This window comes from Sturnus vulgaris, chromosome 14 (genome assembly GCF_052056855.1).
Source record: "Sturnus vulgaris isolate bStuVul1 chromosome 14, bStuVul1.hap1, whole genome shotgun sequence".
NCBI lineage: Eukaryota > Metazoa > Chordata > Aves > Passeriformes > Sturnidae > Sturnus > Sturnus vulgaris.
In genome coordinates this window covers 16986637-17011162 of record NC_142256.1, presented here as the reverse complement: position 1 = coordinate 17011162, position 24526 = coordinate 16986637, and the positions used below count along the sequence as shown (strand labels likewise).

General features: G+C 38.3%; 1 protein-coding gene across 2 annotated transcripts in view; it reads left to right on the top strand.

Moving 5' to 3' along the window:
• Window positions 1-24246, top strand: part of ACSL4 (acyl-CoA synthetase long chain family member 4) — a 38958-nt gene extending 14712 nt beyond the window's left edge. Inside the window, exons 2-16 of one of the 2 annotated variants that reach the window (XM_088173414.1) lie at window positions 4966-5011; window positions 7309-7824; window positions 8129-8306; window positions 10006-10115; window positions 10200-10338; window positions 11720-11870; window positions 12994-13117; window positions 13882-13953; window positions 15550-15689; window positions 16141-16313; window positions 16520-16594; window positions 16822-17013; window positions 17504-17618; window positions 18329-18486; window positions 20289-24246. In XM_088173414.1, coding sequence (XP_088029540.1) covers window positions 7474-7824; window positions 8129-8306; window positions 10006-10115; window positions 10200-10338; window positions 11720-11870; window positions 12994-13117; window positions 13882-13953; window positions 15550-15689; window positions 16141-16313; window positions 16520-16594; window positions 16822-17013; window positions 17504-17618; window positions 18329-18486; window positions 20289-20446 — 2136 coding nt within the window. In that variant the 5' untranslated portion in view covers window positions 4966-5011; window positions 7309-7473 and the 3' untranslated portion in view covers window positions 20447-24246. The remainder of the gene's footprint in view (window positions 1-4965; window positions 5012-7308; window positions 7825-8128; window positions 8307-10005; window positions 10116-10199; window positions 10339-11719; window positions 11871-12993; window positions 13118-13881; window positions 13954-15549; window positions 15690-16140; window positions 16314-16519; window positions 16595-16821; window positions 17014-17503; window positions 17619-18328; window positions 18487-20288) is intronic. The other variant, XM_088173415.1, reaches the window with a different exon arrangement.
• The last annotated feature ends 280 nt before the right edge of the window (window positions 24247-24526 follow it).

Sequence of the window (24526 nt, the reverse complement as noted above, 5' to 3'; positions counted from 1 at the left end):
AGTGAGGGTGGTGAGGCCTGGAACAGGCTGCCTAGAGAGGCTGTAGATGCCCCATTCCTGGAGTTATTCAAGACCATTCTTGATGGGGCCTTGAGCAACCTATTCTGGTAGAAGGTATCTGCCCAGGGCAGGGGGATGGAACAAAATTAGCTTTGAGGTCCATTCCAACCCCTTAACATTCTATGATTCTGTGGTTTTGTGACTTGACAGCCTGTGCAGCCCAGGTTGTGTGTGACCAGAGCACAGCACAGGTTGGGTACAGCTTTTGGGAGAGGCATTGCTGCAGTGAAAAAGCCTCAGGTACTCACAGGACAGGTTCTGGATAGAATTTGAGACAAAGGAACAGGTGAGTCAGAGGAAGTACTTTCCCAAATCAATGTAGTCGCAATGGACGGTTTTCAGTTGTGGAATCTTGCCGTGGTCTTTAAAGTTTTCTGCCTTTGGGGCATGCAAACAGCTCTTAGCCTTTCACCAAATATTTGCTCGCACTCAAGTTACAAATTAGGAGAGAGTTTCAAACCAGGCTCTTAGATAATTGAGAACTACTGGGTCAGTGTGGCTGGGCTAGCTTCTACTACAGTACTTGTTGCAGAAATAGATGTTGGACACAAATTGATTTTTTTTCTGATTGACTTTAAGTACATATATGTTGTGAGGTAGTAAGCAGAAGCAACGAACATAAAGGACAACAATAATATTTTTCTTAAAACCAAAAATAAATCTTACCTTTGCTGTTAGCTGAGTATCATATTAAGCAGCAGTATTTTTTAAGCAGCAGTAAGAGAAACAGTTTCCTAATACTACTTGTTATTTTGCTATTTCAAGTAGAATGTATATATTTAAACTTGTATCAGGATCCACTACAACTGATTTCCCCTCTCCCTGTTTGTTGGGACATAGGTACCAGTATTTACACTGTACAGACATAGTGAGAGCTCTCAAACTCTCAGGCTTTGAGCTTCTATTGCATTCCCAGAGCACAGAAGTACTTCTGAAAATTGGTTAGGTTTGGTTAGGCTTTCTCTGAATTTTCACTGCCCTTTGTGATGTGCCAAAATGTGCAAGAGGAAAATACCTAGAAATCTGCCTGTGAGAAAGAAAGAAAGAAAGAAAAATAAGACCTCATGAACTTTGCTTCCTACCATGAGTAACTTGAATTAATATTGCTGAAGTTTGTTTTTATAAAAACACCAATATGATGCAAAAAACAGAATAATTTCTTCTTTTTTTTTTTTTTTCAATCTTTCTAACCTGAACTAAGTTGTAATTAGCGACCAGATTCTTCTAATTCTTACTGCTATTTCATCACAGTCTTCTCAGCTCTGGAAAATGGTTTCTCATTCCTGTGTGTGTTAGGTATAAGTCTGGAATATCAAAACTTGCAGAGAGCCTGACCATATGCACTCATTTGCTTAATGTGCTACATCTTCCTTGCTATGGTGGTATTTCTTAGTCTTTGTGTCATCTCTTTTTGAAATCCCAGCCTTGTTCTGTCCTGTACTGGAACAAATTCAGGATGGCTAAATACCAACTAAGTTCCCTTCCAAAAATGGACTAACTGAACACCACATACTTACTCAGGTCAACTCTTTTTCTTTTTTTTTTTTTTTTGCTGCATAAAACCACTTTTCCAGTTACAAATCCTGAATGCTCAGTCATTCCAAAATATTTAGATGTGCCTGGATGCTAGAGAAATTCCAGAAATGGTTGTTACTTACACATACTGGATTGTTTTGGAAGATTTCAGAACTTCCTGACAGGAGTGAGCCCTGAACACTTACGCTAAAGTCAGAATTGTGTCTCCATTTGAAGTTGGCAAGAGCTCAAAGAGCTCTGATGCAGAGGAACCAGATTTCCTGTGGTGTTGCTTCTAAACTAAAATCAGTCTGCTTTGCAGATGGCAGTTTTCTTCACAAACTAGAACACAACCCTTTTCTTCTCTAATGTCATCTTTCTTACTAGATGATTTTACTAACACTATATTCGAAGCAGACAGAAAATGAAGTTGTGTTTTCTTCTAATCATGTTATTCCATAGTAAACTGGATCCCTGGCAAGCTTTTTAATACCTGAGCAAGGATTATAAACAGTGTTGCCAATATTCTTTCACTATTAAGCCTTTAGAGTGTTTTGGGCTTGGGCTAATTAAAGCCTTTCCTAGTGAAAATAATAATTTTCTACCTTATTAAAGTTAAACTGCAAAGTATAAAATTTCTAGCTATAGGTACTTAGATTTTTGATTTACACTTAAAAATTCTAGTAGTGTATGTAAATGTTGAATAATTGGTTCTGTTCAGGTTGGAGAATCAAATGCAGAGAAGATCAGGGCATTTCCTCCTCTGAGAATAGTCACTTCCAGAGGCATAAACCCTTTCTCTGTTTCCCATACAGACTTTTGCTCTTAGTCTCATAAGCTTTTCTAACTATTTAAAAGGCTTTTTTCTATATTAAAAAATATAATTGCTAGTTGTTTCTTAGATTTGAGTTAAATTAGGAAGAGAGGAATGTCTTTTCTGTTCTAGAACTGTGCTTTGATTTCAGACTCTCTTCTGTGATCCTGGCTACAGGACAGAAGTAGAGTATTAGCTGTCAGAGTATTCAGCATATTATCTGTCTGCAACTTTTAATTAAGGATATAGAAGTCAGATTATACTTGGATAACATCTCTTCCATCTTTGGCAGCCCATAAAGTACAGTGCCAGTCAGGAGTAAGCTTGGACTACAGAATTTTTGTAAACACTCAGCGTATAAAATCCATAAGTGAAACATTACTTCATGAGTAAGATTTCCAGCATGTAACAACTGCAAATTTTAAATGAACTCCAGACTACTTCAGAGTTAATAGAAGCTGCTTCACCTGAGGAAAATCCTTTGGAAATGCTGAAAACCAGCTATCTAGGAGAGAAATGTCTGGTTTTGTTTGGTTTGTTTTTTTTCTTGTAGTCATGCCTGACGCACACTGCTCTTTCTGAGAACATGCATTTCCTGCATCAAGAACGGGAAGCTCTGCTGTTTCTGAAACAGCTACATAAGTATCTAAAGAGGCTAGTTCTGTTCAACAGGCAAGAGAAATAGAAAGCTTTGTAAACCAATAGAAAATGTTACATATTCTAAATATTCCAGTGTTAAATAAGTTTTATCTTGTTATTGTGAATATTTTAATGAATGCTAGATTTTATTTGTAAGGAATGAGGAAATTTATGAAGAACATAACTTATACTTCAGTAATATGTAGTTGTCTTACCTTCAAGTGTCTTTGGTGCATTGATGTAAGCATTGCACCTCATCCTTGCTCTTAAAGTCTAAGGAGAAGATTGAAGGCATAAGTGTAATTTGAGTAGCTAAATTTGGCTTCTAACTGAATACAACTGGTGTGGAGATACCTTTGCATGTTGAGTATGTCAGTCTGTTATATGCAGTATATTTAACAGATGATAAATATTTATTTAGCATGAGCTTGGGATGATCCTGCAATGGATCAAAATCTTATACAGCCACATGCAAATGCAAGCAACTCTAAAAACATTATAGGATCTCTTTATATTTCAAGAGAAAAATCTTTGTAGGAGAACTTTGCAAGGGACATTTAACTCAGTTTCTGACATGGCCCGCCCCTTTGTCCACTCCTGAATGACACCCTGGCTAGCTCCGGGCAAGCCTGTGCCGAGTGGCCCCTCTTCAGGATCTCAATGGAGAACCCGGAGTAGGGGTGTGTAGCCCAAGCTACAGTGCTGATGGCCGGTCCAGGAGAGAGCAAAGAGCACGAGGGAATCCTTTCGTGCATCCAGGGAAGGGTTTATTGGAAAGGGACAGGGTACCGAACTGGAGCTGGGGAGGAGGAACACAAAAGGCACAGAACAGGGCTGTGCACCAACTTGAATAGGGGACCTCCCCCATGGGAGGGTACAAACCATAGACCAATCAGGGAGAGCAAGGGGTGTAACATAAGGTGGGATCACATAAGCACTGAACCAATAAGGGGAAACATAAGCGGGGATACACTTGTAACACCAAATCATATGCCGAGAAGGGGATGACTGATACAGAAACTACTAGAAGGATAGGAGGGGCCAGGAGGGGATTTGGGGGAAGGACAAGGAACAATCTGGAAAATGGGTCAGGACTAGGGTTGATTGGTTTGTTCCCTTCCCGCCTTTCTCTAATCATTCAGTACATAACTTGGGGGTGGAATTTGGGAACAAACCATATAACATGGGAGAGAAACCAAACTAAATGGTGCACTGCAACAAGTTTCAGCTTGTAAAGACTGATTAAAATCTTAGACTTATGGGGAAGGCCTTTAAAATATAACTAGGTTAAACATCAGTTAAAGCGTTCTGCAGTAGACTTATTGGAGCCTTCTCTGCAGTTACACACTGCCATCTTTTATTGCACTGGTCATGAGACCAATGAGGCCTCACTGCTTCTATAGACATGCTTTTGTTCTGGAAACTCTTCTCTTACCACAATACTCCAAATCCACTTCATGTTCTCTTGGGCAATGTGTGCCATGGGTCGTCCTGAGTTCATGTTTTTACTGATACCCATCTCTCAAGAGTGACAAAGGGCTTCTTTTTCTGCCTTAAGTCAGAAGAATAGACCATATGCAATATGAAAGTTTCTTCCTTGTCTTTCTGGGTTTCATTGGTAATTAAATTGCATTAAGCTTCTGTTCTTAATTTTATTCAGAACATGTTTAAATACAAAAGGGAGGAAGTAGTGTCACATAAAAATTAAGCTCCTTTTTGGCAGTTTCGTCTCTTGTTTGTCCGCTTAAGTTTGGAAGCTTAATCTTTTCCTGTATTGTAATTGCTCTCCTTTGTATGGGTTGTATTGCACCTCTGTCTGAATTTATAGTCTGTGCTTCTTAGGAGTAGTAGGGTGGAAGTTCTAAAGATTTCTCCTTTCTTCAAGGCAAAAAACATCCCAAATTCTACTATGTTCTTTCTTTCCTGTTTTACTATAGATCTATTCAACCTGAAAAAACCTTGGTCATCATTGTGAGCTCCCTTGTAAGTACACCTCTGCGTGTGTGTGCATGTGTGTGTGTTAGCTTTTGCATGAGCATGTTCAAAGGAGAAAGCCAGGGTGGTCTTTTTGGGACTCACTAAGTTTTCCCAACTGATGTCTTTTAAGAATTACATTTCTATCCTGACAAAAATCAGTTGTGATTATCTTTTAAATTACTACAAATATTCATAAATTAGCTAAATTTTCTGGTTTTATAAACACTTTTTAAAGTATTTCAAATCAACCTGAAATTCCAAAATTAAAGAAATGCAACCTTCTCTTCCCTTCCTAAATTATCCAGTTCTTGATTATTAGCCACTAGTGTTTCACAGTAAGACCACTTCTGAACAAGCTCCTATGCAGCCCAAAGAAAAACTGTGGTACTGTCTCATTGTGTTAAATAGTTTCCAGTACTCTGACAACTCTGCTTTTTATCCAAGTCAGTGTGCCTGGTCGTATGTTCATTGTTGGAAGGTGAGGAGCAGCCAGAGTTCCCCCTGGGGTTTATCTTAACTTGTTGCATTATGTGTAACCATGGGTGTGTCCTGACATTTCGTTACCATATCTTAGAGCCAAGGGTTGTCTGAAATAGAAGCTCAACTGCTGTGCTTGGAGCACTGAATTAGCTGGAATGAAAGTATGATACAAGATTTGTGTTATAAACGAATAATTCTTAATTTTAGAGAACTGAAGCCTTGGGAAGTAAACTCTTCTCTTTTCTGCTAAGGTTGATTGTGAGGTTCACCAGAGCAGAATAAACATGTACGTTTTGAAAAGAATGTAGCATTCATAATTTTTTATAAAAAGAAATATGCAGAATACTTTCATCCATACAAGTATGAGTTTAGTTTGGCTTAGTTTATTATACTATTATTCAGTAGTAATTTTATTCTGTAGTTGTAATTACAAAATTAATGTGGTAGTCTTGTTGTTTTAAATACCTGCAGATCTCTATTTTATATTAATTAAAGCTGTTGATATTGGCAACAACACAACTGCTTATGTTGAAATTCTCATTAAATAACCCACCAACTTGTTAACTGATTTCTGTCTGCTGTTAGTAGCAGTTGTCTTGTTTAACCTGAAATGTTAATCGTAGCCTCCCTCATCACCTGAGGGTGGCAAATATATCAATAAAGATGTATTTTGAGGTGTGCCTACATTCTTTTAATTCTTGATGGAGCCCTGAGAATTTTCCTATTCTCAGCCATTCTGTTTGTCAGATGGTGTCCATGACAGCCTGGGCTCCCTGATGGTGGTTGTCAGTGTCACTGGCTCCCTTGCCTGTGTGAGGTTCTGCCCTTGGTTAGCGCACCTGTGCCTTCTATTTTCCCCACTGTGGCAGTGCGGGTGATGTAGTAGCAGGCCGTGTTTGCACAGCAGCCAGGTGAAGAAAACCACCCCTCTCTCACATGCCAGTGCAAACTGGTCCCAGGCCAGTGAGCTGGCCATGACTGGGGTTTGCTGTGATGGTTGTTTTTCTTCCACTCACCACTAGTCCTTATTTAGGCCCAGCTCTCCTTAATGAGGAAAGATTTCTGATATGCAGACAAAATCTTGCCAAATTGTACTTTACTGTAAATTGAGTTTAAATTTTTATTTTAAATTGCATTTAATTGGTCAAATTTTATTCTATTTTCTGTACTTGGAGTTTGAAATGCACGTATTGAAGTAGATTTTGAAATTAGAAAAGCAGATCTGCATAATACCTTTCCAAGAGTCTGACATTCAGAGTTGAAAAGTAAAAGATGAAAAATGCAGTTGCTTGGAGCAAAGTTAATAAAGCAGTTTTGGAATATTATATAATTTTTAGATTACGGCTTGTAGATTTGAGTCTATATATTATTTTTTAGTATATCAAGATACATCTTAATCTGAATAGAAGTTGATGGAATATTCTGAAAAGCAGTTAAGTGATCTCCTGTACATTTTCTGTTGTACAAATATTTAGTGGGAAAACAACTGTTGACCTTTCCCATAATTACACAATTGTATCATTACGCAAGTGCTTAAACACAATATTATGTTGTGAAGGACAGACTTCATCTCAACAGCCCTGAACTATTCAAACAGAAATAGCGAGGAAAAGTCTGTGAAAAGTAAATATTTGTGGATGCAAGAAGTAAGTACGGAAAAGATTCATCTTCTTTCATCCCCAGAGCAGTTCAGTGCTCTGTTGTGCAGTGATGCTTATGAAGTGGTTCTTAGAAGTACTAAAACTAATTAACTGACTGTAATATTACTAATTATTTTTTCTTTTCTTTCCTGCTCTCTGCTTGGCACTGGTTTTCGCCCACAGGTGTCTACTGTTGGCTCTCAAAGGTTGCTAAAATTTCTGCAGCTGCTCTGAATCAGCACTACCTAAGCTTCACCTACTGTTGCTTCTCCCTACACCACTCTGCACTGCTGCCTTGCTCTTGCCTGCTTCAGAACCCCATAGGAATTTCTTTTTCAAATACCCACAATGAAATTTAGGTTAGAAGTGTGTGCCATTTTCTTGCTGCCTGTGTACTTGTTAATCTGGTTGTACAGTATGCTGGTATTTATTCCCTGGTATTTTCTTACCAATGCCAAGAAGAAAAAGGCTATGGCAAAACGGTTAAAAGCTAAACCCATCTCAGACAAGCCAGGGAGCCCCTACCGCTCTGTCACTCACCTGGACTCACTAGCAAACATAAACATCCCTGGAGCAGACACGCTGGACAAGCTCTTTGACCATGCTTTAGCAAAGTTTGGGAAGAAGGACTGTCTTGGAACCAGGGAAATTCTGAGTGAAGAAAATGAAATGCAGCCAAACGGAAAAGTATTCAAAAAGGTAAAACTTACAATTTTTTACTTAATTCTGATTTGGTTTTGAGCTGCTTTGTATCTTGCTTCAACAATGCATGTCCCTTTAGAGTTCATTAGAGTCATCGTCTAATAAACCATTCATTTTATGGTAGTTGAGGAAAAGCAGAATATACAGGATGCATTATTTATTCTACTTCGAGTAAGAGGAAAGCAATTTCTTAATGAATGCCAGACTGTGTACTTACGATGTTATGCACCAACTCACATCAGCCAGTAGACCTATACCAGAAGCTTCTTGTCATGAAAATTCATTGTTTTTTCCTCTCAAGTTAATTTTAGGAACGTATAGATGGTTATCCTATGAAGAAGTAAATGAGAAAATTACTTGCTTGGGGAATGGACTGACCGCCCTGGGACTAACTCCGAAAAGCACTGTTGTTATATTTTGTGAGACCCGAGCTGAGTGGATGATTGTAGCTCTCACCTGCTTCAAGTACAACTTCCCTCGTGAGTGCTCACCTTCGTTACTTCTAATGGATTTTAGAACCATTTCTCAGCACAGATATAGCTGGTTTTTTGCCAGTCTTGTCATTGGAGGTGTAAGAATTTCATAAACTTTCTGATGATGGTCTGATTCTTAGAAGTTTTCGGTCTATTCTATGCGTCGAGATCCTTAAAATTAACTTGCTGATACTTATGAAACTGTTTTTTATTATTTTATTGTACTAATGTTCTAGATGTTAAAATCACAGAATAGTACACTTACTATTCAGGTTGTTTTAAATATTCTGAAGATGTCAGTAGTTGTATTTTTCCCCACAAAATATGGGATGTTTTTATTATATTTTCTGACTGAATCCTAAATTATACGTCCAAAAGATGAAATGGTTATCAGAAGACAAGAATGGTAAACAAAATCATGTGATAGTCTGTGGGTAGTCTGTTTTGGTGACATTTGTAAGCAGCTCAAATTCATTACAATTATGTATGATTTTTCTTTTTTTTTTTTTTTTTTTAATTCAAGCTTTCAGAAATCTCTAATGAGAGTTAATGCATGCAGACTCCCTGGTGAGCTGCAGTGGTTACTGAGCACTCCAGTGCCCATTTTGCACACAACACACTGTGACCCACAGTCCATTTTTTTTTGCTTGCACTGGGCCATCTCTTTTTCTCCCAGCAGCAGTAGAAGCTGCCTGTGCAAGGAGCAGCTCCTACAGCAGAGTGTGCAGAGAGGCTGTTCAGGGGCAGTAGTGGAAAAGATGACCTTGGTACTGAAGTAGGAGACTATGGTTAATTTGGTCTGGATCCCTATACTTTGAAAGGCAATAAGAAATAGCTGTATAACATGAGTCTTTTAATTCTTCTGCATGGGTCCTGTCTCACAGCACTGTTAAATTCCCTTAATGGTCTTTGGAGGTTACAGTTTGAGATAACAAAAGATATTAAAGAAGGGTTTTTCTCAGTAGAGAGATAGTGGGGAGAGGTGAACTCCATTGTGCCTGTAAGGCACTTAATGGCATATCTGTAGCCAGTCTGGGTTAAAAATAATCTGGCAGCGTGAAAAACAGTCTTAATTCCTTAGTCTGATTCTCTATCTTGCCAGCATCACTAATTCCATGGGAGTAAGGGAAGTAGCTGACCGTGTGCAATTAGCTGCCTGTAGCTGTGCCTAGCTTTAAACTGGTGCCCTGTAATGCCTGAGTGTCATTTCTCCCCCAAGTTATGGTTGCAGAGAGCTCAGGGGCAGAACACCTGCTCTTAGTGGCTTATTCTGGGATTGCTTTGTACATTATTGTTGGGTTTTGGTGCATTTGTTGTTCTGATAATTTCTTTTTTGCTATAGAAAAAGTAGAATTATTTTAGGAGGATGTAGATGACCATTATAGGTTCCTTCCTTCCAACTGCCTGACCACTTCAGGGCTGACTAAAAGTTACCTGTTAGCTAGAGCGTTGTTCAAAGGCCTCCTAAACAATGACAGTCTTGGGGTATCAGCCAATTTGACCATGCTTTTATCCTGTCAAGCTGTCCTCCTTGTTCCAGAGGTCTCTTGTGCCATAAAATTTCTGATGTGGAAAAATTAAAAGCTGGTTTATTTCCAAATTAGAAAATTCCCAACTGAGTGCTTTGCAGTAAACTAAAGCAAGAGCTTTTGTATTTAGTATTACTTTTACCCTTCTTTCATGTCCTCTCCCATCCCTGTGACAGTTGTCACTCTCTATGCCACCCTGGGTGAAGAGGCAGTGACCTATGGTCTCAACGAGTGTGGAGCATCATATCTGGTCACAAGTGTGGAACTCCTTGAGAGCAAACTTAAGGTAATTTGGTATCATCTTCACCTGCTATAAGCAACCTTACAGTTCAGTCAGTACACTACTAAAAATTTCATTTCTCTTCTGTAGACTGCGCTGCCACAAGTCTCCTGTCTGAAACATGTAATTTATGTGGACACAAAGATGATAAATAAATCAGAATACCCTGAAAACGTGGAGATTCATAGTATGCAGGCAGTAAAAGAGCTGGGAGCCAAACCAGAAAACTGTAAGTGAATCTCTTCACAGCGGACTGACTAATAAAGCAGTGTTAACAGTGAAATCAGACCTGGGTTAAGAGGAATGTGTAGCAGAAAACCCCCCACCCAGCAAAGGGTGGCCTTTGTCACCAACAAAGGCAGTGGCAGGTTGCCAGTTCATCCTCCACCTCCCTTTAAATAAACAAAAAAATTAGTTTTATATTCTTTTGTTCATGTGTTATGTATGTCGGGATAAAACTTGTTTTTTAACTTATAAACCATAACAGAATAATTTAATACTTCATCTTTGTTTTAGGAAATGAAATGGAAACTGTTTTAATGTTTCATTTTCTGCTACTCTTACCTTTTGTTTATCTTACTGTCACTATTTTTTCTAAGAAAAGAGGAGAAAGCACTTTTCTAGTTTTCTGCTTGGAAATGTCCATTGTCTTAACCAAGATGTAGCTAAAAAAGCGCTTAAGGCCAGAGGAATAACGTTTACATTCCTTGCTCCATTGGGCAGCCAGGAATGACTTTAAACATCTGCTTTAAGGAAGGAAAACTCAACCCTGATGACCTGTTCTCCTTACATCAGCAGTCTGTAATTATAACCACATCTCTCTGGAATAAAGGAGGAGATAAACTGGCAAAGGAGCTTTGGGAAACACACGTTCATCACAGCTGCTAATCTCTGATCAGCCTGAGGTGCTGGTACAGACCCTAGTGGGTGTGTTTTCTTGGGGTTATTCTCTAAAAAAACCCACTTCCTTGCAGACACTGTAAAAGCCATGAAAAGCTGATGATTGTCATCCTAAGAATAAAGAGGACTAAAACAAAAATCAGAAGTCAAGTGTTCCCGCTTACTGCTTTTCTACTAAACCTGCAGCTTACCTGAGAAAGGTTTATTAAAAATAAAAAAAAAAAAAAAAGGGGGGGGGTTAGTTAAAAGGAATCGTACCTCTACAACCTTGGCTTTGAAAGACTGATGGACAGAAAAGCAGACTTGCAGCTTTTTGGGGTATTGGTTTTTTGTTTTATTTTTTACTCAACTTGCTGTTTATCATCAGTACTGTATTCTCCCCTTTGTTGCCTTTGACAGTTTTATTTGGTCTCCAGAAAGCTCCTTCTATGAAACTTTCAGTCGGCTATAAACCACAATGACAAAACTGTCACCCAGATCGTGTAGATGCTCAAATACTCATCATTCCTTTCAAAATGAGCCTTCCCTCTCTTCCTCTTAAAACCAGATGACTATTCTCTCCAGTACTGACATTGCAACAGCTCACTGTACTGGCCTTCCATGAAGCACCTATTTCACAATTATTACAGACGTTTTCACATTGATCAATTACAGAAATGACTTGGAAAGTAGGTAAGAATAAATAACAGTTTTTCTCCTGAATTTTTCAGCAAGCATTCTGCCAAGCAGACCTGTTCCTACAGACTTGGCTTTAGTAATGTACACCAGTGGCTCTACTGGGAGACCCAAAGGAGTGATGATGATGCATAAAAACTTAATAGCTGGAATGACAGGACAGTGTGAGAGAATACCTGGACTGGGGTAAGAAACACTTCGTTGTCTCATGTACAGAGAGCTAAAACAACTTCCAAAAGTGTCACATTTATAGAGTCTGCTGCTGGCACTGTGTTAACAAGTTTCTTCATATTATTGTGAGGCCACTACTCTTTAATTTATAAGAAATATGTCTTGTGTGTGTGAACTTCTCTTGTTTGAAAAATATGCTCTTCTAGCTGTTTTCTCACATGCTGTTGCTTTTTTTATTATTGTTACCCTTAGCTCTAAGTCTGATGGATTTTTGCACTTCTAAGTATCAGAGAATACCACTAGATAAGAGATGCCTCCTCTGGTGCAACTTGGGAAATGTTTTTAGACATTTTCAGGTACCTAGAATCAGTTTAGGAAGCATGTCAGAGCCTAGCACTTCATTGACCTGGAGATACCACTCTAGGTGCACATGCTGCAGAATCTACTCAAGTACAGTTCACTGAAGGACCAAAAAAGTAATAGATTATGCATTGACAACAGTAAAACCAAGTGCAAGTTCTCTCACATTAGTGTTTTGAGGAAGTTTTTCATGGAAGCATGTGTATTTGTCTCTGCATTCACAAAGGGTTCAATAGCTGAAATAAGCCTTGTTGCCAGACTGCTGTTGTGAGAGGATATAAACCCAGTTCTGGCTGGGTGCTGAAAGCTGCTGTTCAGTGACAGTTCTAAGGTTCTTGCTGAGAAATCTCTGGGCAATTACTTTCTGCAGCCAGCCTCAGTACTTCAGTAATCAGCTGTCTTTCTAGTAATGTATCCTAGAAGAAAACTACTTACAGGGCTTTGTAAATCATTTGTCATTATTTTAAAATAATTATTTCATCCTTAATTTCATAATTGGAATGAAACCTCCCACAAGGAGAGGAAGTAGCAGTAAAGGACTAAGGAATTGGAGTTTCCTAGAAAACAAGGCAAATCTTGTAACTCATACTGATTTCAGTAAGGGCAGATTTCCCCAATTTGTTCATATACTGAAATCACACCTGTCTTGTGTGCAGGAGAATAAGCTCAGATGTGATTCAGGTCAATCAAAAATTAATAACTAACCACACAATAAAATGGTTAAATGGTATTTTCAGTTCACTTGTGATTCATGGTTAATTTTTTTTTTCTTTCCCAGACCCAAGGACACTTATATTGGTTATTTGCCTCTGGCCCATGTGTTAGAACTGACAGCAGAAGTTTCTTGCATCACTTACGGCTGCAGGATTGGTTACTCCTCTCCTCTCACTCTGTCAGATCAGGTGAGGGCTAGCAGAGCAAGGTGGGGAGCAAACTGCACCTTTTGCAGCCTGTTCTCTCCTTGCTCAGCTTCCTCTTTCAGTAAAGAAATGCTGACGTATATGGGACACTTCAGAAATGTAATTTTTTTTCAGAAAATGATGCAAATTAACATTCGTGGTGAACAACAGCAGTGGGTTGTACCATATAAATTTTATTAGAACCTTTGCTTTTACGATACTTAGGAAATCTAAAAGCGATCCTAATAAATGCCTATAGCGTTATCCACTGGATAACAGCGTAAGAACAGCTCTTAATAGATCAGCTGAACTGTTTAAAGCGGTTCTAAGTTTTGGTCTCCCTTTATCAGTTCTTTATCCAGGTATTGCAGATCTTTTATTTAGTCCTTTGCCTTTTTCCCTTTAACAATTCAGATAAATAAGAGTAAATTAAGCCAGAATAGATACCTCTGTATGTTTTGCTTGTAGAGAGATTTGCATCAAGCAAAACAAGCTCCCAGAGGAAGATGGAGGAGAAAGGAAGTACTAGAGGGAGGAAGTAAGAGAAAGATAGATAAACAAAGTGAACTTGTAAAAGATTATTTCAGTTGAAATAGATGTTAATCATTACCCTTTCCATAACAGTGTGGGCAAAATGACACAGGAACAGGGGAAGATATTTGAACAAACTGCATGCTAATGTATCTCCTTTTTTTTGTTAGTCCTTTAGTTTTCAAGTGCTGTTTCATTTTCAGCTTCATAAATTGACATTTTTTTCCTTATTACAGTCAAGTAAAATAAAGAAGGGAAGCAAAGGAGACTGTACTGTACTTAAGCCTACACTGATGGCAGCTGTGCCTGTAAGTATGCAGAAGCAGAATGTCCAGTAAAAAACGTTGTCTTTTTTATGCTAGACAAATATATTTACTAGCGTGTTTTTCTCTTCACATGCAAGTAACTATCACTAATAGGAAAAGAGCAAACACAGACATTCGAGCTGTTGATGGATTGAACTGATGGATGAACTGATTGATGCTGCAGTTGAGCACAAGAGTTTGCCTCTACTAAAGCCAAGATCCTTTTTGATCCAAACCTGTAAATGTTTCAGTAGTTACAAGTGGTGTTTTACTGACACAGCAATAGGATACAGTCACAGTCTGGACCTCCTTTTTCCACAGGGACAAATAGGGTGGTTCTGGCCAAGAGGGAATTCTCTTTAAGGATATGGGCATTTGGCTCAGTCACAGACTTAGCAAGTCAAGGTGACACTGAGGCTGAGTCTCTCTTGCTGTTCTCAGGGTTAGCAGGCCAGGCTTAGCCTTCTCTCAGAGGAAAGAGTGATCAGGAGACTGTAACTCCTCTTGCTTCTGCAGGTTACATTGCTCTGGGAGTGACCAGGCTCCTACAGTCCACAAAGCTGTGGTGCTGTCCAAAAACTCTACAAATGTTTGTGTCTTTTTGGTGCCAAGGCCTTCCCCAAATGTGCTGCTTTTAGGATCCTGTCACATCTGTGGCTCATAAAACTGGTAGCACTGGGTGATGCCACATGGTGGTGGGGAGTGAATAGGAGGATTTAATCTCATTTAGGAATAGTGAGTTTTGGTTGGATCTGGTTGTTCTGCAACATCTTAGAATAGCCAAGAGTTGTAAAATCAATTTAGTCACTTGCATTCTTCTGTTTTATAAAATCATAGGCACATATAGAGGCTTGGTCATCTTCTTAATAATTAACAGAGTGACAATTAGTGTGTCTGAGAACTCCAACCTTTTGGAAAATATCCATTTAAATTTATTTCATGGGGAGAAAGCACATAAACACTTCAAAACATTGGCTCCTTCAAGTTTGTTTTGAAGCACAATCTTTAAACTTCCATTAAATACTTCACCAATCTGAACAGTGTTTCAGGTTCTGTGTATTTGGGTGACCGTAATCTTATTATTTTAATGGAAATTAATCTCTGGTCCGTTACAAAATTGTGGTGGGTTTTTGTCAGATAATTAGAATTACTGCAACCATGTTGCTCTGAAAGTTGAAGAACTCTCTTGGAAAAGGAATGGTTAAATGAATTCTCTTAGTTTATTCCCTTGCACTTAACAATTGCTATGGATAAATTACAGCATCAGCACTCCCAAGCATGAGACATCTTGAGGGGACTATACCAACCTTTAGCAAAGAGACTGTGTTAAACTTGAATTCAAAATTTTCTAAATCAGTTTATTACAGTTTAAGTATAGGTTCAGGTGTAATAGCTCCAAGCTGCAATGGTCTATAAATTGGCTCATTGATCACATGTTAAAAGCATTGCACTCGAGCACTACCTAACCTCATGATGCAAGATTTTCACTTTTATTATCCATTTTAAAGGAAGAATAATGGGGGGGGATTACTTATACTTAATTTACACATGCTGGTCTGTCCCATGTGGTAATCTTCTTTTTTTTTTAACACTTTGTAGGAAATAATGGACAGAATTTATAAAAATGTCATGAGTAAAGTTCAAGAGATGAACTATATTCAGAGAACACTGTTCAAGATAGGCTATGACTACAAATTGGAACAGATCAAGAGGGGATATGATGCACCTCTGTGTAATATGTAAGTAGCGTTCATGGGCCAAGGGTGCATTTTGCCTTGGGATCTGTTAGGACAGTCTAAAAGAATGATCCTCTGAGCTATCAGACAGTTCTCATATGACATGCAAATAACACCTAATGAGTAACTGAAGTAGTCCAAGTTCTTACTGGAAACAGGTGAGATATTTCATGGTAATGACTAATCTTCCAAACAGCTGCCTGGTTAATTTTCATTGCATTGTTGTTTTTTTTTCTGAGTGCTAAAACTGGAATGTCTATTAAGCTACGGGAACTCTGGCTCCTCAGGTGTTACACAAGAGCTAATGGGTTTGGATTAGTCCTGCTGTATACTAAAATCTGGGAAAAAATTAATTTTTAAGGTGTTCCAAATAGAAAGGAAGGAAGAAGGTTTGTGTCTTCTTATAAGAGTGAGCTAAGTGAATAATTTTTAATGCTTTTTGCCTTCTTTCAAGACTACTGTTTAAAAAAGTAAAGGCCCTGCTGGGAGGGAATGTCCGTATGATGCTTTCTGGAGGAGCACCGCTCTCACCTCAAACACAAAGATTCATGAACATCTGTTTTTGCTGTCCTGTTGGTCAAGGCTATGGACTGACAGAAACGTGTGGAGCCGGAACCATTACAGAAGGTAGTTAAAACACCTGTGGAAATATGTAAGTTAAGGAATAGAAATGTATGGACGTTTGATGGTTTTAATTTTTTTTTAAATAAGTCAAAATACAGCTACAATACTATACCTGTAGTTCTGAAGTAAAGTAACTTGAGATAAGATACACCCTATTCGTATTTCAAATAACAAAAAATCTTGCTTTTCTTTCTTGTTCTGTCCCTAAGTTGCTGATTACAGCACTGGCAGAGTTGGAGCTCCTCTTATTTGTTGTGAAATAAAACTGAGAGACTGGCAAGAAGGTGAGAGTAGTAATTGTTCTGATTTCAGAATAATTAATTTAGCCCCTGCTTAGCTGGTATCTTTGCCTATCTGCTTAGCTAGGTGCAGCATATGAAGTAATTGTTCTTTATCTTTGATAATAGTCATCAGTTAGTGTGCTTTAACTTCAAGCTGAAGTTTCAAAGTATTTTCTTGGCAGAAAGATACATATAAGTTAAAAATAATTGCTTGGGATTGTTGTTTTCAGGGGGCTATACTAATAAAGACAAGCCTAATCCTAGAGGAGAAATTATAATTGGTGGACCAAATGTCTCCATGGGATATTTTAAAAATGAAGAGAAGACAACAGAAGAGTTTTATGTTGATGAGAATGGCCAGAGATGGTTCTGTACAGGAGATATTGGGGAATTTCATCCAGATGGGTGTCTGCAGATCATAGGTGGGCCTCAGCTTTTGATACCTTAATATATTACAAGATATTGACTGACTAATTATTATAAACATGTTATTAATACTGTTGGCTTTGCCTGGGCTAATCTACTTAAAGTTACCTATTTACAGAATAGGTGTAAAATACATTTCCAAAAGTCCTCATAGCTGTAGTAAAATTTTGGAAGTGATGCCATTTCCTGTGACATTATCATCATCTAAATTTAGCACATGGACTTTAAAGAATAAATACAAGATTAATTTTTGTATTAATTACAAAGCTTTAAAATCAGAATATTTTTCTACAAGCTATGTGACAAAAAGTGTAGCAGCTATTAGCTGCTTTTAAATTTGTCTGTTAAGATCTGGTATAGCACAAAATACATATGTGGTATGTAATGGTATGGTATGGAAATGAGTTTTTGGAAAAATGGTGAAGTTTAAATGAAACGAGGCTTTTGGGTTTGTTTTTTTTTTGTTTTGTTTTCCCTGACTCCTAGATCGTAAGAAGGACTTGGTAAAGCTCCAAGCAGGAGAATATGTATCTCTGGGCAAAGTAGAGGCAGCACTGAAGAACTGCCCATTGATTGACAATATCTGTGCTTATGCCAAAAGGTAAGAGTGGTATTAATTTAGAAACTCTGTTTAGAGTAAACATGAAGTACAGGCTCTGATCCACATCTCTGATCCAACTATAGTTTTTCATGGTTTCCTTCTAATAACCCCCTCCATTAGAGTACAAGTTAGAAACACCATGTCTGAAGAAGCCCAGGTTCCCAGATTCCCTAAAAGCTGAAGAAATTGCCTATTTTTCTGTTGGCATTTCTCCTATCCCGATACACTTCTGTTCCATTTCATCCCTTTTCACTAAACTACATATATCATTATATGTTGTTATATTTAGCATGTGTTTTGGCTAGAATATCAGTGAAAAGTTAATCTGGACACTTTGCACCCGATTCAAAGCTTTCCAATGAGTTTGGGAAATAGTCCCAATATCTTCCCCTCTCTCCCTATGTGAGGGGGAACTGAGGAGAAGTAATTAAACCCCAGGTCTAGCTGGGGAGCTAAATGGAGATGTGCATGAGTGAAATGACAGCAAAGGCTCATTCTGATCAAACCTGATGATGTAAACCAGCTTAGAATATCTTCTTGATAAGCCATCAGATGTGAAGACTTAATGCTCAAGAAGGATTCTGTATGGTGGAATAACTCCAGTTCAGAAAGCCCTGGGCATTTGTGGGTCCAACAGCTGGTAGTTTACAACCTGAAATGAAAGTCTTGACTGGACCTTTTTTCCTTCCTTCTCTTGCCACTCTGTGTAGTGATCAGTCCTATGTGATCAGTTTTGTGGTCCCTAACCAGAAGAAGCTGACAGCATTGGCTGAGCAGAAAGGCATCAGTGGAACCTGGGTGGACATTTGTAACCATCCTACAATGGAAGCAGAAATACTGCAAGAGATTAAAGAAGTGGCAAACAAGAGTAAGTACCACAGCACATCCTGCTGGCCATGGAGGCTTATCCAGCAAAAACTGTCATTATCTTCACTGAATGCTCCTCCTTCTTCCAGTTTCTCTGTATCTCACAAAACTTAATAGTTTATCAAGGCAAAGACCGTGTGAAATTGTTGCATATTATTATTACATAATACTGGTTGTATTGATTACTATGCTTCTTATCTCCAGAGTTTAGTTGAAAAAAAACCTTCAGATATTTTGTAAAAAATACAAATTGCTTGTCTAATATGGTTAAAATAAGGTCCAAAAGAGCTGTCAGTTGGAAGAAAAGTTGCAAGGCATTTGCTGTCAAGGAAACTAGTTAAGCAAGATATTTCAAAGCATTTTTTCCCCAATATAATTTTGTTCCCTACTGCTTTGAACAGCCATGATCCTTGTGGTTGTAGAGGCTTAAAAGCCTGCTATTCTTTGCTGTGGTACTGAATGATCAAAAGTGTCCATCAGCCCTTTATGGGACAAAAAAATGAATAAACTCAGTGTGGAAGAGTCTAAAGCACTTGGCACCTCATACAAGGAAGCAGTAAAAGCTGCACTTAAGCACATGCTAAGCACTTTCTCTTGAACATAGAGGAGAATCTACCTTTTGAAAATGAGAAAACAAGGATGAAAGGCACTATTAAGGCTTACCTTGAAAAAATAAATCAATCCATATGTTTAAGGCTTAGGTTTAAACACTTTAATCCATGGGGGTTTTTATTGTGAATTAGGCAAATTACTATCCATATAGCTTTGTGTACTTAAATCCTTTGCTTATGTATTCTTTCTGATTTCCAGATAGTGATCTACTCTTGAGATACAGCTAATTTATGTGAAACTTTTTTCAAAACTGTTTTAAAGTGGTAATTCTTGTTCTTAGCAGAGCATGATGCACCTTCATCATGAGCAGGCATGCATCTGAGTGAGAGGCATCAGCACATCCTGATAGCAGCTGAAGTTAGAAAGGCAGAGGAGCTGCTGGGTCCCACTTCTGCTGCCCCCAGAGGCTGTGCTGGAATTCAGCTACAAGGCCATGTCTGTGGAGCCCATTCCCAGCCTACATGCAGGAGCTGGTAGTAAACCATGCAGTACTGGGCACATGCAGTAGCTCCCTGTGCTGTTCCTGCTGCTCCTGCCCTTACCCCTGAAGCAGTTCCCTTTCTGCTCCCTTGCTCCCCCCTCTTAGGCTATTACCTGTGCAAGAGAGAAACAGCCTTGGCTGCAATGAGGCTGTGCATGTGCCAAGCCACTGATTCCAGCTGAAGGGAAAATAAGTGGCTAATGTAAAAAAAATACAAAGTAGTCCCTTAGTTTTAAACTCTAATCAGACTTTTAGAAATAAAAAAATAGGAAAGAAACATTCAACCAGGGAAAGTGTACAAGTACTTCATTATAATTTAAATATGATGCATGTCCAGCTAGTCCAAGTTAACCTAGTTATTCCATTCCTTTAACAAAGATACAACTGTAGATTTCAGTGTATTCTCTTGTGGCAGTAGTCTCAGAGCTTCAGGCTACTCAGTCATTTGTTTCAAGCTTTAGATTTTGCCTTGTCATATCCAATACAACCTCTAAACACAGAGTGTTATTAAAGTATTTGCACACTAACTAGCAGTCAATGATGGGACAGGAAGAAATTTGCCTGTGGCCCTTCTGTAAGGTTATTTCATTAAGTAGGACAGTATATTATACAAGCTACAGGGTGCTGACCAGATTTTTAGGGAACTTGAATTAGTATTTCATTTGGCTTTGTAATCACAGTCATGCTTTTCTTTGTTCTTGTCTCTGCAGTGAAATTAGAAAGATTTGAAATACCCATCAAGGTCCGGTTAAGCCCTGAACCGTGGACCCCCGAGACTGGGTTAGTAACAGATGCTTTCAAGCTGAAAAGGAAAGAACTGAAAAATCATTACCTCAACGACATTGAAAGAATGTATGGAGGCAAATAAACAGCTCTGCTGATCTGGCACTTGTGCAGCTGGTTCCTTCTCATGCCTCAGTTTTGGATGTCTGTGTATACTGTAGATATCACACATTTCAAAAAAATACACCAAATGGATGACTGTTTCTATAATTGCTATAAAGCAAAAAAGATAATATCTTAGACTCCAAATTCTTAATTATTAGCAGATTAGACATTAGTCTTCACAGAGTTTTGTGTGATCATCTCCAGTTTTGAGACAGACATCATGATGTGAAGCAGTGTGACCAGGTGTTTTTATTGTTTCTCTAGCATATTCAGACTGCTTATAACTTCTCTTTAACTCATGCTGAAGTCTGGCCTATATTTCAAAGAAGAAAAAATAATGTAATTGTGATGATTCTTCTGTCATAATAGGACACTTGTAATAGGATACTTCCTTCTAGCAAGGAGGGAAAAGGAGTATCTAATGTCTACCCTTCTCCATTTAAAAACAAAACCAAGACAACAGCAGTAGTCAAGAACTTGCTAGAGATCACTAGAAACACACTGCTTGAGAATGGATTCCTCTGCACATCAGTATCTTGAATATTTACAGTGCCTACAAAATAATAGAAAGTACACTTATTGAAACAAAGGTGAACTGAAAAGCTTTCTACAAACAAGTCATAAGAAATTTCACTCGAGAGCATTGAATTAACTATTTCAACTTCCAACTCACCAAATAGCTTTCCACTGAACACAGAGTGTAAAAGAAAACAAAGACTTGCACTGTTCCGGGGGTGCTGATGAGAAATCAGTGCCTGAATGCAGAACTTGCATCTGGACTGGCAAACAGCTGTGAAAATGATGAGCAGTGGTCTCTAAACAGATGTGAAACTCGGAGTTTTGGTGGGTTTTTTTGAGGGGTTATTGATGTTTTTAAGGCACTGATTCTCTAGACAAGAGTACTGGTACAGGTTACCTGGACATAAGCTAGAGGATCAGGTTTTAAATGTCTGCATTCCTTTATGGAAGGTATTTCTGTTCACCTTTTAACTGTGGTAAGCATGACAAGACAACCAGAAACCAACAGGAGTTTCCCCTGTCTAGTTTTGTTTTACTTACAGAAAAGTAGTCTGTGGCCAAGGAATCTTTGTTTCCTGGAAACTTGTAAAAAGGGACAAATCACTCTTTCCAGAAATTCATTACAAAAATGTTATCTTATTAACTGGAAGTCATAGATGTGAAGGAGGATGATATAATTTAATAATAGTTCATAATTTTGTGTGCTGAATCCTATACTGTGTCTTTTGAATTGTAACTGAGCTTCTGCATCCCTGCCAGCTCTTCACATTTGAACCATAAGTGCTGTAAAAAGTGGAGGCTCTTGATACTGTTCTACTTTGCACTTTCTTAATCGTTTTATATATGTTGCTTACATTTTGTACAGCTGTGGCCCTCGACTGCTCTATATTGCAAATTCATTTGAAAGTATTTATAGCTTTCTATTCATAATATTTGTGTTGTGTATATTATGGTTAAAAAATTATTTCATATTGTCATTGTACAGAAAGTAAAAGATTTTGTACATTGCTTCTCTTGAACACACAAGCTTGCAATTTCAGGACAAGTTTTTCCTTTTCTGCATGTATATGTATTTTTATTTTCCAGTTAAAATAGACTTTGGCAAAAATAAATGATGGCTCTACAATCTTCAAGTAAACCATCCATTCTCCTGGGACCAACTTCAAACTTCACCATGCATAATTTTCTCTGGCTAGTCCAGAACACTGCCAGCTCACATTCCAAAAACCCCAAGGGGAAATGGGGAAAGAAAATCTGGTATATAAAGGTGACAGTATCCAGTTGTGCATGGGACTACAAGAGTCATTAAAAGAAACAAGAAAATAGCTTTTCTAAAAAAAAAAAAATTTTTTTTAGATACAGACAGTTGTTTTTTGACAACAGGGAATACTTCCTGTATCAGTAGCAACTTTTAAAATTACTTGGTCCTAGAGACATGGTACCAAGTTTTCCATGTTTTAGAACTGGTCTCTATTAAATAGCCTTTAGTCAGCCTGTAAGTACCACAAAAGTGAAATACATGTAAGAAAGTACTTACACTTTGAGTCTGTCAGCAGGTTATGAGACTTTTTTTTTTAAGCCATGAATGTATTTATATGAAATGCATTTTATTTTCTGTGTCTTGGTTGACTGAGGATCGCTATTTTCAAAGTATGTATACACAAATACATAATGTTAATATTTCAAAAGTGGAATACAACTTAAATGATTCAACAAGTTTGTGTTTCAGAATATCTTCATATTACACAGGTGCTCTTGTTCCTGTTCTGTGCCTCACATTCTGTCTAAAACTGAGCCTACCTTACAAAGACCGCTCAAAAACAGCAGCAATGAGTCCATACTTCAGGTAATAAAAACCAAGCCTCCAAGCAGGTCTGATTTTTCTTGTAAGGAATGAACTAGAGGTGGATGTACTGCAAAAGACAATTTGCTACATCATCAGCTTTTCAAGCACATTTGGAGAAAGGGAAGGATTGCATCAGACTGCCTTCAAGTACAGGGATTGTTTGCAAATACCTTGCAGTTGGACAAGAACTTTATCCTTCATTTTAATGAATTCTAAATCCTTTTTGTGACAGCTTGTGGAGGAGGAACAGAATGAGCAAGAATGTTTAATTCTTGCTATTAAAAAGAAGGAACTAGGATGCAGATGAAGAGATAGTAAATCACTTCAAAATCATTGTGATAGTTACAGATGTTACAGGTGCTGTTTATCTTCTGCTGGGCTGAAAGGACATACACCATGGGACTGAAGTGTGTCAGAAAGGTTCATGTACTGCTGAGGGTTCTGGAATGCTGGAAGTTCTTCAGAAAGCAGGTTAAGAATTTTAAGTCATCCTTCTAAGACTGAGGAAACGAGGTCAAAGAGAAACAAAATTCAGTTTGGGCATATCTTGTCTAAGATTATATTTAGGCCCTCTACCTGAAAATACACTGTCTGTCTAGATGTGTAAAGCCAGAGTGTAACTACCACAACAGCGGGTGTAGAAAGCTTTAGCAGTGAAGGAAGATTAGAGTTGTCTAGCTGGCCTGAGGAGGGATTGGCACATGCCACTAGATGATTAACCTGCAACTCCATGTACAGTTACTCTGATGAAAGCACACAGAGCTGCCCTCAGGGAAAGAGGAAGAACAGAGTATAAGTTTGCACAAAGTGAAATGGATGATTTAGTGTTTTAAAAAAACCACAGGATTTTAAACTAATTCCTTACTAAATACTGAACTAGTTGCCCAAGATCTTTCCCACTGAAAGTCTGCAGAGCCTCAGTGCCAATGAAAGCTCAACAAAGCCTTTGAGGAACAGCCTTGGCACAGACCTGTGGGTGGGGCTGGCAGGGACAGGTCCTGCATCTGACACAACAGGAACCGTGCCTGTAATAGGCACAGACATCATTAAGTGGCTTGAAAAGTAAAAAAAGAGCCTAAACATGGAGAGGAAGGAGTTACTCCCTTAGGAGCAGGTGAGTTGGTGTTTAACCACCTCATGCCATCACAGTGCCCCTGATAGCCGCTCAGAACATAACCTGCAGGGTGCTTCCTACCATCTCCCCCAGCACAAACTGCAATTCCTAGCACAGTGGTAGGCTATAAAAGGAACAGAACACCAGTTCAGAATGTGGGTCACTCATTTTCACTAGCTAAAAAAAAAAGACCGTATCTACCACATCTCAGAACAATAGCTTCAAATAACTATGTTGTATTCTAACAATAAATGTTGTTTTGCGATTACATGCAAAACAAGAAATAAATTCTAATTATGTATTTGGTTGTGGTGTGTTGGGGGTTTTGTTTGTTCATACCTTGGCTTTTTTTGGTTAATTTTGTTTCTGGTGGGGTTTCTTTTCAGTCATACTGAGCCTACCCAATGGCTAAGCTCTATTTACGTGACAGTAAAGCAATTTCCTTTTTGAAGGCTAAAATTTACACACTCAAAGCTTAGAAATAATAAATCTAGTGCGTTTTTTGCATAAGATGGTACCTAGATAATCTACAAAATGCAGTCAGCCAAACTTGCAGTCACTGGTTACATGCAGAGTAAAAT